At 38.9% G+C, this 16,360-nt stretch overlaps 2 protein-coding genes and 1 non-coding gene across 3 annotated transcripts; 2 read left to right on the top strand and 1 right to left on the bottom strand.

Moving 5' to 3' along the window:
- The first annotated feature begins 2,457 nt into the window (after window positions 1-2,457).
- TRNAT-UGU lies at window positions 2,458-2,529 on the top strand. The gene has a single exon. It is a non-coding gene; the product is annotated as a tRNA-Thr (tRNA).
- Window positions 2,530-3,003: 474 nt separating this feature from the next.
- LOC103716685 (mannose-specific lectin-like) lies at window positions 3,004-3,744 on the top strand. The gene has a single exon (XM_008804791.4). The coding sequence runs from the start codon at window positions 3,076-3,078 to the stop codon at window positions 3,484-3,486; it is 411 nt and encodes a 136-aa protein (XP_008803013.1). The 5' UTR covers window positions 3,004-3,075; the 3' UTR covers window positions 3,487-3,744.
- A 5,000-nt stretch (window positions 3,745-8,744) lies between these two features.
- LOC103716697 (transcription factor TCP7-like) lies at window positions 8,745-10,457 on the bottom strand. The gene has a single exon (XM_008804801.4). It carries the CDS (start codon window positions 10,268-10,270, stop codon window positions 9,467-9,469), a length of 804 nt encoding a protein of 267 aa, XP_008803023.1. The 5' UTR covers window positions 10,271-10,457; the 3' UTR covers window positions 8,745-9,466.
- Window positions 10,458-16,360: the final 5,903 nt, after the last annotated feature.

Raw genomic sequence — 16,360 nt, 5'->3', positions numbered from 1 at the left:
CTTTTTAGCTCTCAAAGGGGAAGCTGGTAAATTATTCTAAAAATCACCTTTTATAGTGACTTCGATTAGATTTTTTTTTGTTTTGCCACTTGGATATTTAAGTCATATTAACCTTTTATAGAAAAGAATGAGATTTCCATCTTTCCATGCACAATAAAACTTTCATGCCCTCCAATATCCAAACTCCCACTGATTTATTAATTATAGCAAAATTTAATCTTAACTAAAATTTATGCGTTACAGTTTTTCCGAAATTTATTCTCCATCTAAAATCTTTAATGGAAGCCGCGTATATCACAATTAGTACATGCATGATTATGTTTAAAACTATATGGTAATCATGTGCATAGCATGGTATTGAAATCCATTAATTATGTATAGTAATATAGGGAACGAGAAAACAAAAATTTTACATGTCAAATGCAAAAAGGTTAAAATAATAAAACTATCACAGCGAATTTTTCAATGGCTAAAGAACAAGTTGCATCCAAGGGAGGCAATTAATCAAGGGATAGATAACAAGATGGGTTAGGTAAAATCTGGAATTTGAGTATTTCCTATTTTCATTTAAACATTGCAAGACTAGTCTATATAATGCAATCTAGGATTTAGTTTGCAATAGAGTTGTTTTGATTGTTTAACATGATGGAATGGCTATTGAGTATTTCCTCCTAGCCCCAACATGATGGAATGGCTCCTGTTATCACCAAACATTTGCTGGTATAAGAAATGTAAGAAAAAGTAAAAATAAAATTTTGATTTTTTTCTTTTAAATGACAATTCGATACCAAGCACAACCTAAGAATACTCTCTATCAAGATCGGTGGAAACGGTATGGGCACCGTATCGGTTCTCCGGCAGGACGAGTCAATACAGGCCTGCACCATACCATGCCGATAGTAGAAAAGATAGGGAAGAGGAAGAACGAGAGCGGAAGAGAGACAGATCGAAGGAGGGAGGTAGGGAAGCCGGTGAAGGCCGGCGCCGGGGCAAAAAGGGGAAGTTGCGGTTGATCCCTGTTTCGAATACGGCTTCCACTTTACGCCCCTCCGTCGGCCTCTCTCTCTCAACCTCTCTCTGATTTGGAACGATTCCGCCAATCCTACTCCCTATTTTGCCAAATGCACGGGACTTCGGCTCTAGCTAAGCCACCATGAGAATGAATCCACCTGGAATCAAAGAGGGTGATGTTCTCGCTGTTTGCCTTTGGCATGAAGTCCAAGACCTTGCATCCTGCTGAAAAAAGACCGTGCGCTGAGGTCTCCAGATTACAGAGTAACATATCAGATGTCAGAAAATTATGTCAGTAAAATCACCATATACCCACTAAATTAATCCACGCTATTTCATGCTTAATTTTTCACCACTTCTACAAAGTGATTGATGGCATTCCCCCCATTGTTCTCCACAAAGAGGATAAAAAATATTTCTGCAGGTCAGCATATGCATGTCCTGTTTGCTCATAAGATAAAGCACTAATATTAAATGTTAACGATATCTAAAGCTATGAAAGATGCTTTAAGGTATTACAATCATCTTGTTTTGGTCGTCCATGGATGAAAAGGAATGAGTTTCAAGTAGCTCAATGTTCTGTCCAAGATGGAAATAACTTCAGAGCCATTGAGCAAACTCGAGCAGCTTTTTGAACAAATCGAGCAGTCGCATGGCTCCAGCCATCAAAAAATTGCTTCTTGTAGGCATGCCCAGGGCAATGAGGAAATGGTATAGTTACATACAAGTACAAATAAAATCCAACTCTAACATCCCCTCCTTTAATTGTGTTCATTGTTAATACACGCCCAATGATCCCGTACTAAACTGTAGGCTGTCAACTGGACAAAAATAACTAACAATAATTGAAAAGGCCATTCGAAAAAAATGGCAGATAACATGGCAACAGCCCTGTTATCAACTGAAACTTTTATCCCTTCCCTTGATATTTGCAATGCTGGTCTCCATGGATTTCCAGTATATTCAAAAGAACTGGAGAACTAAAAGGTCCTTGAGTATTTTTTGATTTCAATGCAGCTTTGAGGATCTCCATTCCACACAAAAAATTGCTGAAAGAAGCAATCACATCTTTGTGTATAAGCTCAATTGCAGCCTTCCATCTGCTTGCAAAATCCTTGACCAGTGGTTCAACATCAATGACGATGGGCCTGGCCTCTCTGAGCTGCTACTTTGCGTCCTCAGCTGATATAAATATGTGAAAGTCATAAGGTTTCTCTGACTTTTGATGGAATATATTCGTTACTGAATTAAAATTTTAATATTCCAACTTACAAACATGTCTTGACAAATTTGACGAGGACATTAAAAATGCTCTGCAAGCAATTCTTCCAGCAATATTAGAATGTTTTGAGCATTCCATATATTGGTATGTGCATTCGAAATTTCAAGAGGAGTTGAGATGGTATATTATATCTTATAATTATCTTTGCAGTAACCCACGATGAAGCCCCTATAGCTCAGTGGTAGAGCGTCAGTCTTGTAAACTGAAGGTCTGTAGTTCGATCCTGCATGGGGGCAAAATTCATTTTTGTTGTTTTTAACTTTTTAATACACTTATGTATGGCTACATACTTTTGGTTTGATGGCTATGTATAATTTTTTTGATTTTCTGTACCCACAAAAAGCACGGTTGTGTATGTCTACAATTTTTCTTGTTTCATTTTTCTCCAGGAAAAAATCCTTTGATCTTTACTATTGAAAAAAAATATATATAATATATTAGGTTAGAATATAGTGTAAAATACATAATCAACTAGTGTAGGATTTAAATGGTTGGATCTCATAGTACTTAGTTTCTCTATGGCCAATAATTTCAAACTTCGATTGATTGGATCACATTGGACGCACAAAATCCAAGAACCGCCCACCTTCAGCAGTCAAACGATTCCCGCACGACAGACAAACGCCCAACGCCATCGAGGAGCCCACTCCTCGCCAACCCTAGAGGACTCGAGGCCCGTCGACTTTCCAAAGTCTCGCGGCCGCAAATACGAGTCCATAAAACCAGACGAAGGTGACTATGAAACTGCAAATAAAGAGAGAGAGAGAGAGAGGAACACCATAATGGCTGGCCAAAGCATGAAGGTCATGGCGCTGGTCCTGGGCCTCCTGGCGACGACGGCAGTCGCCAAGGACACATTGTTCGACGGCCAGAGCCTCGAAGTCGGCCAGTATCTGGAGAAGGGGCCGTATCGATTTATCATGCAGGGGGACTGCAACCTGGTGCTGTACGTGAACGGGAACCGGCCGCTGTGGTCGTCGGGGACCGACGGCAAGGGCAGCTCGTGCCGGGCCACGCTGCAGGAAAATGGCAACCTGGTCATCTTCTCCGGGAGCGATGTGGTGTGGACCAGCGGCAGCGCCCCAGGGCCCAACACCTACCGTCTGGTCCTCCAAGGGGACGGGAACGTCGTCATCTATGGCGCAGCACTGTGGGCAACCAACACCGCTCAGAGCCGGAGACTTCTGCTCTGATGAAGGGGCCGGGCGAGGGTGACGACCTCCTCTCTGGTATATCTGGTTTGCTTATCTGCGTGCCATGAACTATAAGAAAGGATTTGCATGAGATTGGAATTATTTGGAAAGCAGTAATTTTCTGTAATCTATCTGTCTGGCCTGTGTGTTCGAACTTGTAGACATGCAAGGCATCCCCAGCACAAGCAGGGAAATTTAAGGAATCTGGAAAGATTCATGAGATTTGTGTTGTTATAGCTATGAAAAATGTTAAATGAACAAGAGGAATCCAAAGAAGCGAAAGACCCTGCACCATGGTTTGCATGGGCTCCCTCCGTAGGGAAAAAAGATTAAAGTAGGCCAACCTTGTTCATCAACTCCATGGGACAGTGATAGGAATAGATTCCAAGTAATGAATTCTGTTTTGTATCCAAGGATTATAAACCCTTCGGCTCAAGGTGGGCATCTAACTTTAAAAGCTCAAAGCTCATTTGCCAAAAAAGAACAAAAAAAGGAATTTCAAAAAAAAAAACAGAAAGTAGTTGACAATAAGTAGTGGGAAGGGACATTATTGAAAAGAGTAGATGATGGTGCGCCAAAAAAAAAAAAAGACAGTGGATGATGATATTTTAAAAGCCAAAGATGGATATTGCTATTATTTATCAAAAGCAACTCAAAAGGTTTGTAAATGATTGTTTAGAAAGGATTCTGATGAGCAACCCAAAAGGCCGTACTGCAACCAACAAAATGCAATTGCAATGGTGCAGGTTAGGGCTGTGGATCAAACCCGCAAATCGGACACCCAATTTAGACCCGACTAAACCACGGCCAGGACCAGATCTGATCTTGTAATGAGTTGGTTGGGTGCGGAATCAAAGTCAAACCATTAAAACTTTCCGATTATATCTACACAAACCTGCATAATTCTCTAGTTTATTTCATAAACACACACTCCCATATGTATACATATGGACATTTATACATGCATCTACATACATATATACACACAATATTAGTTTTATGCACACATCCTTCAATTGAAAAAATATATAAAAGAAATATCAGAACTTTTGTGGCTATTTATACTTAATTTTAAGTAGGGAATTTTTTCAAGTTTTGCTACATTATTTTTATATGATTAACTATCAAGTTCTTGTCATTCATGATTTAATTTTTGTAATATGTATTGGATGTTTCAAACTTCTCAAGCATAGATTTCTTACCCTAATCTCTTCCTAACAAATCCCTCCCCACTCGCTCTCTTTTCTTCTTCTTCTCCGCCTCCAACAACGATTTTCATTTTTATTGCCATAACCATACCGGTAGGCTACCCGTATGGTTCGAAATTGATCAAAACCGTCCGATTTGAGGCAGTTCCACCGACCCTACTCTCTATTGAGCATTCCATATATTGGTATATGTATTTGAAATTTCAATAGTTGTGGTTTTATAGTTGAGATGGAAGATTATATCTTATAGTTCTCTTTGCATTAATTAAAAAGAAAAGTCCCTATATCTCAGTGGCAGAGCGTTAGTCTTGGAAACTGAAGGTGTGTAGTCCGACCCTGCATGGGGACCAAATATGTATGGCTCCATATTTTTGGTTCGATGGCTATGTATAATTCTTTTGATTTTTTATAGCCACAAAAAGCACGTTTGTGCATGTCTGCATTTTTTTTTTTTTTTTGTTTCATTTTTCTCTAGGAAAAAATCCTTTTATCTTTACTGTTGGAAAAAATATTATAATATATTAGGTTAAAATATAGCGTAAAATACATAATCAAGTAGTGTCGGACTTAAATAGTTGGAATTCATATTCTTCTTTATACTTAGTTTCTCATCTGCCTGCTATCCTCAACTCTGCCTTAGAAGCCCACGCAATCTTCATGGGTATGGTCAGTCAATAATCCACCTACGAATTATTCTCCCTCGAGATGTCCAAGACCAAGGCCTTTTTTTCCCGCTAAACCTTCAATCCCGGCTTATCATAGAATTCTTCAATTCAACCAATGCTGAATTGATACAGAGTTGTTCTAGTGGAATGATGCAAGAATTTACCTGTCTCAAAACCCAAGACCAGCTTTCCAGTGTGGGAAAACAGAACCTCCCCTACTTAGAGGAGCTTTGTCAAAGAACCTCTTTTTCTCCTCAACAACTCATACAAGACTATCACCGCTATTCCGAGAAAGGTGACCCCAGACTTCGAGCCCAGTCTATGGGCGGTGCCTCATTTTTTTCCTGGACGTTTGACTCTTTTGAAGCCGTAATCTTTGGCCGACTCCCATCGTAAGTAGTCACAGCCAACACTATATTGCTTTTTTCCGCCAAACCAAAGAACTAGTGCTGCCAATATGGGCTCGTTTGGTTCGCGGGAAAATAAGGAGAAAAAGTATGGTCAACGAAAAAGTAATGAGATGCCTCTTATTTGGTTGGAGTTTTCAAAGGAGAGAGATGGAAAAGTTGTATTCCCATGAAAATATGATTCCCACATTTTATGGAAAAGTCTTTCCCATGAGGCGGAAATCACTCCATTTTTATTTTTTTCTAAAAAGACCCTTCAGCATTAAAGAAGCATTAAAAAGACATTAAATACCTAATTTTTATTAAGGGCATAATAAAAATTATATATATCTTTCCTAGGAAAGTGGATGGCCAACCAAACATAAGCACTTTGAAAATTTGTCACTTTCCCATGGTCAACCAAACATGCCAAAAGTACTTTTCTAGGCATTTTCTTCCTAAAAATTTATTTCTCATGAATCATATTTATAGGAGGGAAAATATTTTCCGCAAACCAAATGAGCCCTATGGAAGTTTCTCAAAGCCGAAGCTTTTTCCCACCAAACCAAGAACCGGTGCTGTCAATGTGAAAGTTGCTCATCCTGCATATCATATCTCAAAGCTGGAATGAATAGGTTGAGCCGACTTTTTCTATGATTAGTTCGATATAGGGCCCCAGTAATCCTCAAAAGTCCACTAGAAAAGACAATAACTAGGTGGAAACAAAAAATTAAAAGAAACCCACTTGATGGGATCACCAACCACAGTACTTGCTGAAACCAGATAAAATAAATAAAAGGCAATTCATAAATAAAGGAATCTAACCAGTTTTCCAAATATTATGGTGGAAAAATTGGTTCCACCCACTGAAATTGTTATGATAAGAACAAATAATCTGAAACTTAAATCTGCTGAAAGCAAAGCTCTCTAGGATCCATGACATACTCTGTTTTGAAGCAATGTTATTTGTTGCCATACTACTGGGGGATGGTCTTGTTAGAGATAGTCTACCATCAAAGAGAAAACTGCAAGATATTTTGTTACTTAACATGCTGAAAACTAAGGTTAAATCTAGATATGCAAGAATATTGACCATGTTGCAAAACATGGACTTATACTACTGCTTGATTTGATTGAGAAAAATACATCCTCTGCCATCAAATGCCCTGGATGTAATAGCCACATTGATGTGCACATAGTTTTGTATTTTATTGAGTTCAAATGAGACTAACTGCAACTTTTTCTCATGAAAATTTTTCCTCTAAAATCAGAAAGGAGAATGAAGAAAGCTACCTTTTATAAACAAACCAACTTCAAGTAACAAAGCTAAAGTAGTTTGTTTGTGCTTGGATGTACAAGAGTAAATGACCATGGCAAACATGCTTGTTTAATATCGTAAGCACAAATAAATACGAACATGGATCGGTCATAGAGGAAGAATGATTTCCTTTGACAATTCATGTGACTATTTTGCAACATCAGAGCACATCAAAGGAGAGACTGGGGTTGGTGGACCACAGGTAGAGGGAGAATGCTTATAACCCTCCACTTTTTCTTTTTCCTTTTCTTTTTCTAAAAGGATAAAATTAGAGGCTGAGAAAATGGTGGTAGAATAAGAAAGGAAACATCTGCTCCAGCACAATTAAAGCCAGCATGTCAAAATACTCTGAAATTAGACCCCAACCCTTCTCCTGCCCATTACATGATACAACAAAAAAAACATATTTTTCAGTCTATACCAAAAGAGTCTAACTGCAATGACAACCCCAGTAATTTCATTGCCTAGAAGGAAATATCTAAACATCAGAATAAATGCTGTGTGGAACTATACTTGAGATTTGAGACTCGCAGCCACCTATTCACCCCAAAATGTTGCAACTTGCGCAAAGGCAACAAAATGAGACTTCTGAAACTAAGACTCTTCCAGCACTTGTAAGACTATAATAGTGTAATGTACATGTGCCCATTTATGCCCTTTTAGTACTTGCTAGTCAAGAACTCCTAAGATCCCTTCGTCCTGAATCACAAAGTCAATCATTGATTGTGCAAGAGGTGATGCTTGTGCCTAGGGAATTATAACAATAACCAGCCAACCTTACCCCAACTCTTTGGGCTCAGCTCTATGGATCCTCATTCACTGCTCATGCCTGTGCGAATACTAGAATCTCTACACAATGGTCTAATCAACTAGTACCGGTGTTCATAATTGCATATTGTTTGCTAAGTCATAATCATAAAATAGATGAATGGTTAAACAATCCAAAAGGTTCTGATAGTGAACAAGTAACTTGTAATATAAACTCCAAATTCAAGTGCAGATGAATGGGAACTTTCAAAGCTGATCCAAATAGTTTGACTGGGCTTAATAATTAAGGTCCAAATGCTCGATGAAATTATCCTTTGCTCCCACATTTGCATCTTAAATAGTAGTTTTAGAGAAGCGAAATACTATAACAGAGAATATTGCAGGTCCTCAAGTTTATTCTAATAATCTCTTTTGCTCTGATTTTACTTTCTCGCAATCATATATAAAACATATGGTTCAGATATTTTAATGATTCTTAACTTATCAAGATGCTTTAAATTTTTCATTCATAGAAGAATTCAACAATTTGAGGGGAAATTAGTGCAATCACTGATTTCGCTCTCCCTTCTCTGAAGTTAAAATCAACCAAAAATGAGCACCCAAGATGAGCAAAAATTGTATCTTTTCAAGTATCACATAGATCCAATTTTTTTTAAAAAAAATCACAAGTAGAAATATTTAGTGTAAATCCTTCAAGTAATGAAACTTTATTACATTTAAAGCAAGAATTCAACACTAATTGTCAGTTTATATAGAACAAAAAGCATTATCTAAGATGATGCCCCTCCCAACCCCGCTGCCCCCACCCCCAAAAAAACCACACACAAAAAAAGAGAGAGAAGAAATGTGAGATAATATTTATTTCTTTGTGAATTAATTAGATAATACGGCACACAAATGCAAGTCCAGGCAGTAGCAAGAACAGGCACATTTTTATTTGCATCATACACTCCAAACAATCCATAAGTACATACATACACTCATTATTTCCTTACTAATAAATCCAGGAAAAATGACTAAGATACAGATGGAAGTTAAATTAACAGAACTTACAGGCTTACAACAGAAGTTTTTCTGCAGCCATTTTCACACTTGACGTAGAGATATATGGAGAGAATGGAGGAAGATACCCCAAGTTTCAGTCACAAATCACGGGGTTCCCAAGCTCTCTTCATTACAAGCACCTCAGATCACTTATTAATCCAAATTCTTCTCTGCAGACGCCAAGATGATAAATTAACCAACTTTTAACATTCCCGTTGCCAATTATTCAATCAAACCGAACTCCGATGCTACTCCTTAAGCTTGTAGACCCATCTATTTCCAGGAAACCTAAATTTCCATTGAAGCCTTTCTTGGGCACACTGGGCGGCTTGTAGGAAGAAGAGAGGAGTGATGAAACCTTCAGTATCCTACATTCTCCTCAGCAGAACAGGAAATAGTGAAGCTCCTATCTTTCACAGACCCGAATTCTCCACTCCTCCTTGAACAAGCCTCACAAACAAAGAAGAAAAAGACACAGGGCGAACTAATTCATTCAATTCCACAAACTCCGACGTTTTCTTGACCCAACTATAAACCTAACAACTATAAGAATCCTAAAACCCTAACCCTAACCCTAAGAACCGGAAACGATCAGCGAGACTCGTCCTCTCTCCTCCCCGCCGCGGCCGCAGTCGTGGGCGCCCCCGACAAGGAGGCGAGCAGGTTGAGGTGCCCCTGGGCGATAGGCAAGTAGTTCCCCACCCTAGCGGCCGAGGCCTCCCCGACCGGCTGGGCGGCGGCGAACCGCCCGGTGACGCCCCCCGCCGCCGGCGGCATGAGGATCTCCGGCCCCGCGAAGCTCCACAGCTGCCCGAAGTCCGGCCTGGCCGGCACCGCCCAGAAGCCCCCAGCCGGCCCGATGACAGGGCCGCTAGCGCCGCCTGCGGCGGCTGCGGAGTCGTCCTTGTCGGCGGAGGAGTCGTCATCGGATCGGAGGCGCTTGCCGAGGATGAAAGGGTGGGGAACGGCCGAGGGGAGGAGGTGGTGGGGGGTCTTGTGGTCGGCGGGGGCGGAGGAGGAGGAGGAGGGGGAGGAGAGGGAGTGGGTGGCCGCGGAGCGGGAAGCGGCGGCGGAGGAGAACGAGGCGGGGGTGGTGCCGGTGCCAGTAGCGGCGATGATGGAGGGCTCGGCCTGGCGGAGGAGCCATTCGATGGTCTGTCCGTCGGACTTGTGTCCGAGCTCGCGGGTCAGCTGGAAAACGCGGGCAGCGCAGACGATGGGCATCCGGATCCGCCGCCCACGCCCGTCCACCTTGCTGTGCCGGTCCTTCGACGGCGGCTTCTTGACTGCCAGCGCCGTGCCGTTTGCGCCCGCCGCGCCCACCGCCATCACTTGCTGCTGTGCCGTCCCGCCCGGGGCCTGCCCGCCGTTAGTGCCCCCGTCGGGCGTCGTCATTGCAGTGGAATAAGCTTAGGATAAGCCTGGAATAACGAGAAAGGGAGAGAGGATAGCGTAACGGAGTTAAGAGAGATAGGAAGGGGGGCAGAGATTTGGAAGGGCCGGTGGGGGTTTGTGCGACGGGGCCAATGATTGAGCGGCAGGAGCCGGTGGAGAGAGAGGGGAAGGGCACATGGGAGGGTGGGGCCCGGTGCTGCTACACCGGGACCACGATATTCGTAAGAGAGAGGGAAAGTCGTTGGCGCGTGTTGATTGATTGGCGCCGGATTTGGGATTGAATTGCCGGGAAACCACCGAGGAGTGAGGCCAGGCTTACCAGGGTTGCCATCAGCTCATGGCCGTTACGGATCCGGACATTGTTAGTGGGTTTAAGTGTTAGACTTAAATCAAATTCTCCTCCTCCTCCTCCTCCTCCTCCTCCTCCTCCTTTGGTACAATAGCTTCTTACCCTACTCTAATATGAATGTAGCCAACAAAATCAAACAATGTGACAAAATAGTAAAGGAGAGTCCCGTGTCCAGAAGTTGCGCTCCTATTTGTCTTCCGATACATATACAATACCTAAAAAGTATTGTAGTCTTCCATCATCCGACGAATGTCACAAAGTAAAAGAAGTCGTTTTTTTATAAATCAAACTATTCTTTATAAACAAAGTAATCCAAAGCTATTCGATTATTCTTTTTTGAATTATACATAAATTTTATAATTTTTTGATGAGTTATTGATAGATAATTCAAGAAATATTCACGTGCTGCAATTCAATAATATCAAATACTATTGCTGCTAGTGATTTTTTTTAAAAGTATCTGTTTTGCTTGCTTGACTGTTCTATATATTTTTTGGAAGTAAATAAATATATAAATATTTTAGAAAGTCTATATTTTTGGTTTTTATTATCTTATTTTATATTTTTAGCTATTTTAATTATTTTCAAATTTTTGACAAAATTTCTTCTATTTTTTTTTCTGAACTCCAAATCTTTATTTTTAATTGATGTGACTATGTTTTCAGATGAGATCTAGAATCGGATAGAAGATATGATGTTTGCAGGTTGCAAGTCAATATAGATAGTGGGGGACCTTGGTCCTATAATAGTACTCCGAAAGTGGGGAGCTATTTTTTATTTGCAAAGTTCGTAGCTCCTACTCATGGTGCATGGGGCTTAACCATTGGATTACACCAGTTCACTTAGAGATTTTGGCTATAGGTAATTATAATGTGAGTGGGTTTTCTTCTTTTTTTTCTCAATATTTCTAAAAAAATCTCTAGCTCCATGCATCAATAATTCGTGGCTGACAAGTATTTTTAATATTTATAAAGAATATCGATTAACTTGGATCCACTGCACGCAAACTTCTGATTTAGCATCCAAACAAATAATAATATTTAGTAAATTCAGCACTTCTCACGCAGTCAAATCTCTCGTGTACTCAAACTGATATATTTATTGATGAAGGTTAGTTCTTCAGTGATTCAAGGTTCGACTAGAGACCCAAACCAAGAATATTTAGTTCTAAACCGCCTGCCATTCATGTATACTGGATCAAGACCTCGCAATATGTAGTCAAAAAGCCCTGCTTAATCATCTATTTTCTTGCAACACGTGAACAACAGATCATTTAGAAGTGAAACTCTCAAATATAATTGCAAACTACAAATTAAAGATCCTGACTTCTAATTACGAGAGTTAAAATTTAACTAAGAAACTATTTAAAAGTCATGAATATAGAACGAAAACATCTATCCTCCATGAAATTCTTAGTCCAGATTGCAGCATAAAAGATAACCATCATTTGCCAGGTTCAGTCTCAGATTGGTATATGGATAAAATAGTATATAGTTCTTAGTCATTATAATAGAAAAGGAATAATAGTGGAGAAATAACAATACTGTTCAATCATGATAACGTTTTGGGTGACAAAAGAAAATACTATAGGGTCTTCGGGTATGCCCTTCAGATGGAGGGCATGTCCTATGAGGTGGGCTTCTACCTCACTGCCAAGGTGACCTGGCACCATCAACAGCACCAGTCCTGCTCTCCAGTTCTCACAGCCATTTGTGGTTCATATGCTTCAAAAATTTGGACTTCTCTTTTTTTTTAATTATTTTTTACTAAATCGTATGATTTATACAATTCTAGCATGGATATATTCAAAAAGATCAAAAAACAAAAAATTACGGAACGTTTTAGGCAACTCCCTCTTTCTAACCCACAGGACATCCCTAGAGTGATTAGCCACGTACGAGATCATCCAATCCACGGCTCCGTCAGTCTTTTGAAACTCGTGCTTGGCCTGAAAAGCCTCGCTGCTGCTAATTATGGCCCGAATATCCTACAGTAAGGGGTGACACCCTCCCACGCCACTGGTGCCACTCCTCGAAGGTTTAATTTCTCCCCCACAATTCCATTCCCCACTTCTAAGGTGTTACAAAAATTCCATGTGTCACCTATGTGACTCGGTGCGTCGCAACAATCCTTGACTGCCGCTAAGACTGGTGCTCTCAAGGGAGAGTAGAGTGATGCTGGAATCATGATTCTATCTCCAAAGGGCTGGGTCCCCTTTTTTAGTTTTTAATTTTTTGAGAAAAAAAAAAATCGTGGATGCAAGACACAGAACAAAGAGTGGCATCTTCTATAATAAGGCATGAGACCGTGTCAATAATATTGCCAATGCTCCAAGAATTAGTCTTCCCTTTATCTTCTAAATTGATCCAAAAATTAGGGTTTGTTAACTGTGTCCCAAGTCCACCATATCCTCCTTCAAAATTCTAATGTATTCGATGTTGTTTTCCCATTGGTGATGCAGTTGATCAAGTGAAAGCTAGGAGAGAGCCAGATAAAAATATGCCGGTTGCATGGACCCACAAATATAGTAGGGTTTGTGCATGGAGCAATGACACCTCATGATCCTTCTGAGTATAGCAAAATAAAATTCTACACGTACGTATGTACATGCAGGTAAATATGGTTGTGTACGTATGGACATGATTATAATCCACTCGCATGCAGCATGAAGAATACATTCCATCTTCATACATAAGGCTTGCACATCATGAAGTCTACAACAGTAAATATATAGTTGGAAAAGGAGAACAACAAGATTAGGTCAAAAGCAGATGCTATTTTGGAGTTTTATCAACAATTTATTTGTATAGGTGGAAATTTGTTATTTTTTTAGTCTTTATATAAGGAACTGCAAAAGAAACTTTTCCAACAAAGATGTGAGGATTGGTCGATGACATATAAACTGAAGACTGAATCATGATATACCTCAGAATAATATATTTTCATTACCATGAGACGTATTGGCTGCTGTGAATCATTCTAGCTCTCCAACAACGAGCTAGATATTTTGAGGAACATTTCTAAACTTGCAATCTTCACAAAAGCTTAGAAAAATAATGTTCATAAGGATTGTTCTATCTGAAAACTCAAGCTAGAATCGGTGGCTGTTTATAAGCAAACTACTTGCTCCTCTCCAATCTCAAGCCAGGTCCAGTGTAAGCCAGTGCACTATCCATGTATTGCAAGATGGATGATGAATATTTAATCACCTACCTTTTTTAAAATCATGGACACTTGATGAGTTATGTGTAGATACTACTTACAATATATATATATATATATATATATATATATATATATATATATATATATATATATATATATATATATATATATATATTATTTTTTTTGGTTAAAAAGAGGAGAGGGGGAGAGGAAATCTCATCCGCATAGCAGTCCCCACTGGGTCTCCCTTCTACCAGAGAATATTCGATACGGGCAGAAATTTTTTCTCATACCTCCTCCGACCCGTGGGTCACCTCACGTGTGAGTATGTCACCCCAGCGCCACCTAAACTAGATAGCATTTCCACCGAGCGTATCCAGGCGGGAGGCATCCGATCCTTAACATTTAATCGATACCCGCGTGTTTCGAATCTAGACCGCGCTAGTGGCACAATTTATATTTTTTGAAACCTAGTATAGACCTAGTCCTATCCTAATGATTTTGGATGGCTACTCCATTGGATTCAAAAGAACTCAAATGATTAGTCCACATTTAGGTAGAGTCGTTAACTAATGAGAAAGGAAACCCCACCAAGGTGGCCATGTTGGGGGCCAGCTTGTCAGAGATTTAAAGCTTTGTTAAAAACAATGGCTGGTGGATAATTTTTTTAATTAACAACAAAACATCGGTCAAGTGGACGGCCCCCACGAAATCACCTTGACATGAACCGGATACCAGATTTTTGTTAGCTAGTACTTTGATTTGCGTGAGTCCTCCTCCCACGCGGCCAATTGCTGCACGTTACCCCATGATTTTTTTAAAAAATGGTACACTATCCGGTAGCGAATTATGGTACATGATCGCTTATCTGTACCGATATTTTTATGAAACTATACAGTATCACTGGTACCATCTGTTTTCACTTTTTTTTTTCCCCAAAAAAATTAAAAATTTTTAAGTAGTAATTTCTTTAAGACCAAGAGACAAGTTGAGAAATGAATAAAATTAAGAAGTTGAATTTTAATGGGATTTCATTAGGATAAAAGTGGATTAGATAATATCTGTGTAGATCCATTTGTATTCGAATCTATCTAGATATGAATAGAAATTTGAGTATCTAACTAATATCCATATTTGTCAAAGAAAAATAGATATGAATATGGATAGACAATTATCCGATTCGTATCCGATTCTATTTATAACCCTAATCAATTTTATGCAGCACTAATATTTTTTTTAAAAAAATAAATGACCACATTAACATGCTATTAATTTTATTTATTATCCACTCAGTAATATATTTGATTTTGTGGTTATAAAGTTTAATTATCTAATTTATATTTATATATTTATATTCAAGCTTTTGGTATTCAATTTGTATCCGTATTCGTTTAAAATAAATATGAATATAAATTTTTGTATCCGACTAACATTCTTATTCATGTTTGTTAAATAAAACAGATATGGATATAAATATACTAGTACCTGACTCGTACTCGATCCGATTTCAACCTCAGATTTTATAGACCTATAGTTGTTGATTATATTTGTAATCTTGATGCTAGCCATTTAAAGATTTGAAATTATTTTTCTTTAGCCGGGACTATGTTTTGTTTGTCCACTTTTGTCAAATGATCTTAGGAACAACCATGCCAATTTTGAGGTGTCCTGAATATTCTATTATACGCATTTGGCTTATTTTAATGGGGTTGTTTTGTCTCCCACATAAATTATTCTATTTCCAGGCAACCATGCATTATGAAAGTTAGATTACTTTATAAACCATGCATTATGACACGTCCCAGTAGCGTCATCCCTGCGCAATCGATTTGAATGATTTTTTTTGGCACTTCTGTTATTTTATTGCATTTGGATTGTGGAAGATTGTTTAATTCAAATCATAAAAGATAAGATAGAGACAACGGGTCGGTATCCATTTTGATTGAGGGAGCTTCTCCACTAAAGCCACCAGAATTTAGTAATGGATATAGCAATCAAAGATGCTATGAGTCTATCTAATTAATTTTTCTTTATCTACTTTACTTGTATAGTTTTATCTTGTAGGTACCATTACAAACATAAAATGAAGATTGCAATCATCATCCATAGATGGAAGAATTAATTTACCGACAAGTAAATTACAAATTGCATCTTACTCCTACCAGAAAAAAATTATTTTGCATGCGAGATAGTAGAAGGAAATCGAACACCATGAGCAATATTATAAGCATGCCTTCCAATTACTACAAAAGACCAAGACAATGATAATGTTCTAGGATTCATCAGACTGAGCCAATTTTCACACTGCTAAGCATATAATGTTCACATTTTAAATACATTCAATTTTTTTGACTGTGTCCCTTGAAGTTTTACTATACATTTTATCTCTAACATTCTCATTTTCACTAGATTTACCTTGCCTTTTTGAACCCTTGTTCCCTGCTTATATTCTTCAACCTTCTTTATCACTTAATATTCTGAAACAAACAACATTACAAACATTTTTCTGTTACATAATTTTTGCACACACCATTTGATGATATGATTTCTCATGAATTTCAAATTCTTCTGTGGAA

Source organism: Phoenix dactylifera, chromosome 17, assembly GCF_009389715.1.
Source record: "Phoenix dactylifera cultivar Barhee BC4 chromosome 17, palm_55x_up_171113_PBpolish2nd_filt_p, whole genome shotgun sequence".
Taxonomy (NCBI): domain Eukaryota; kingdom Viridiplantae; phylum Streptophyta; class Magnoliopsida; order Arecales; family Arecaceae; genus Phoenix; species Phoenix dactylifera.
The sequence above is the reverse complement of the archived record's forward strand: the minus strand, read 5'-3'. Positions and strand labels throughout refer to the sequence as shown.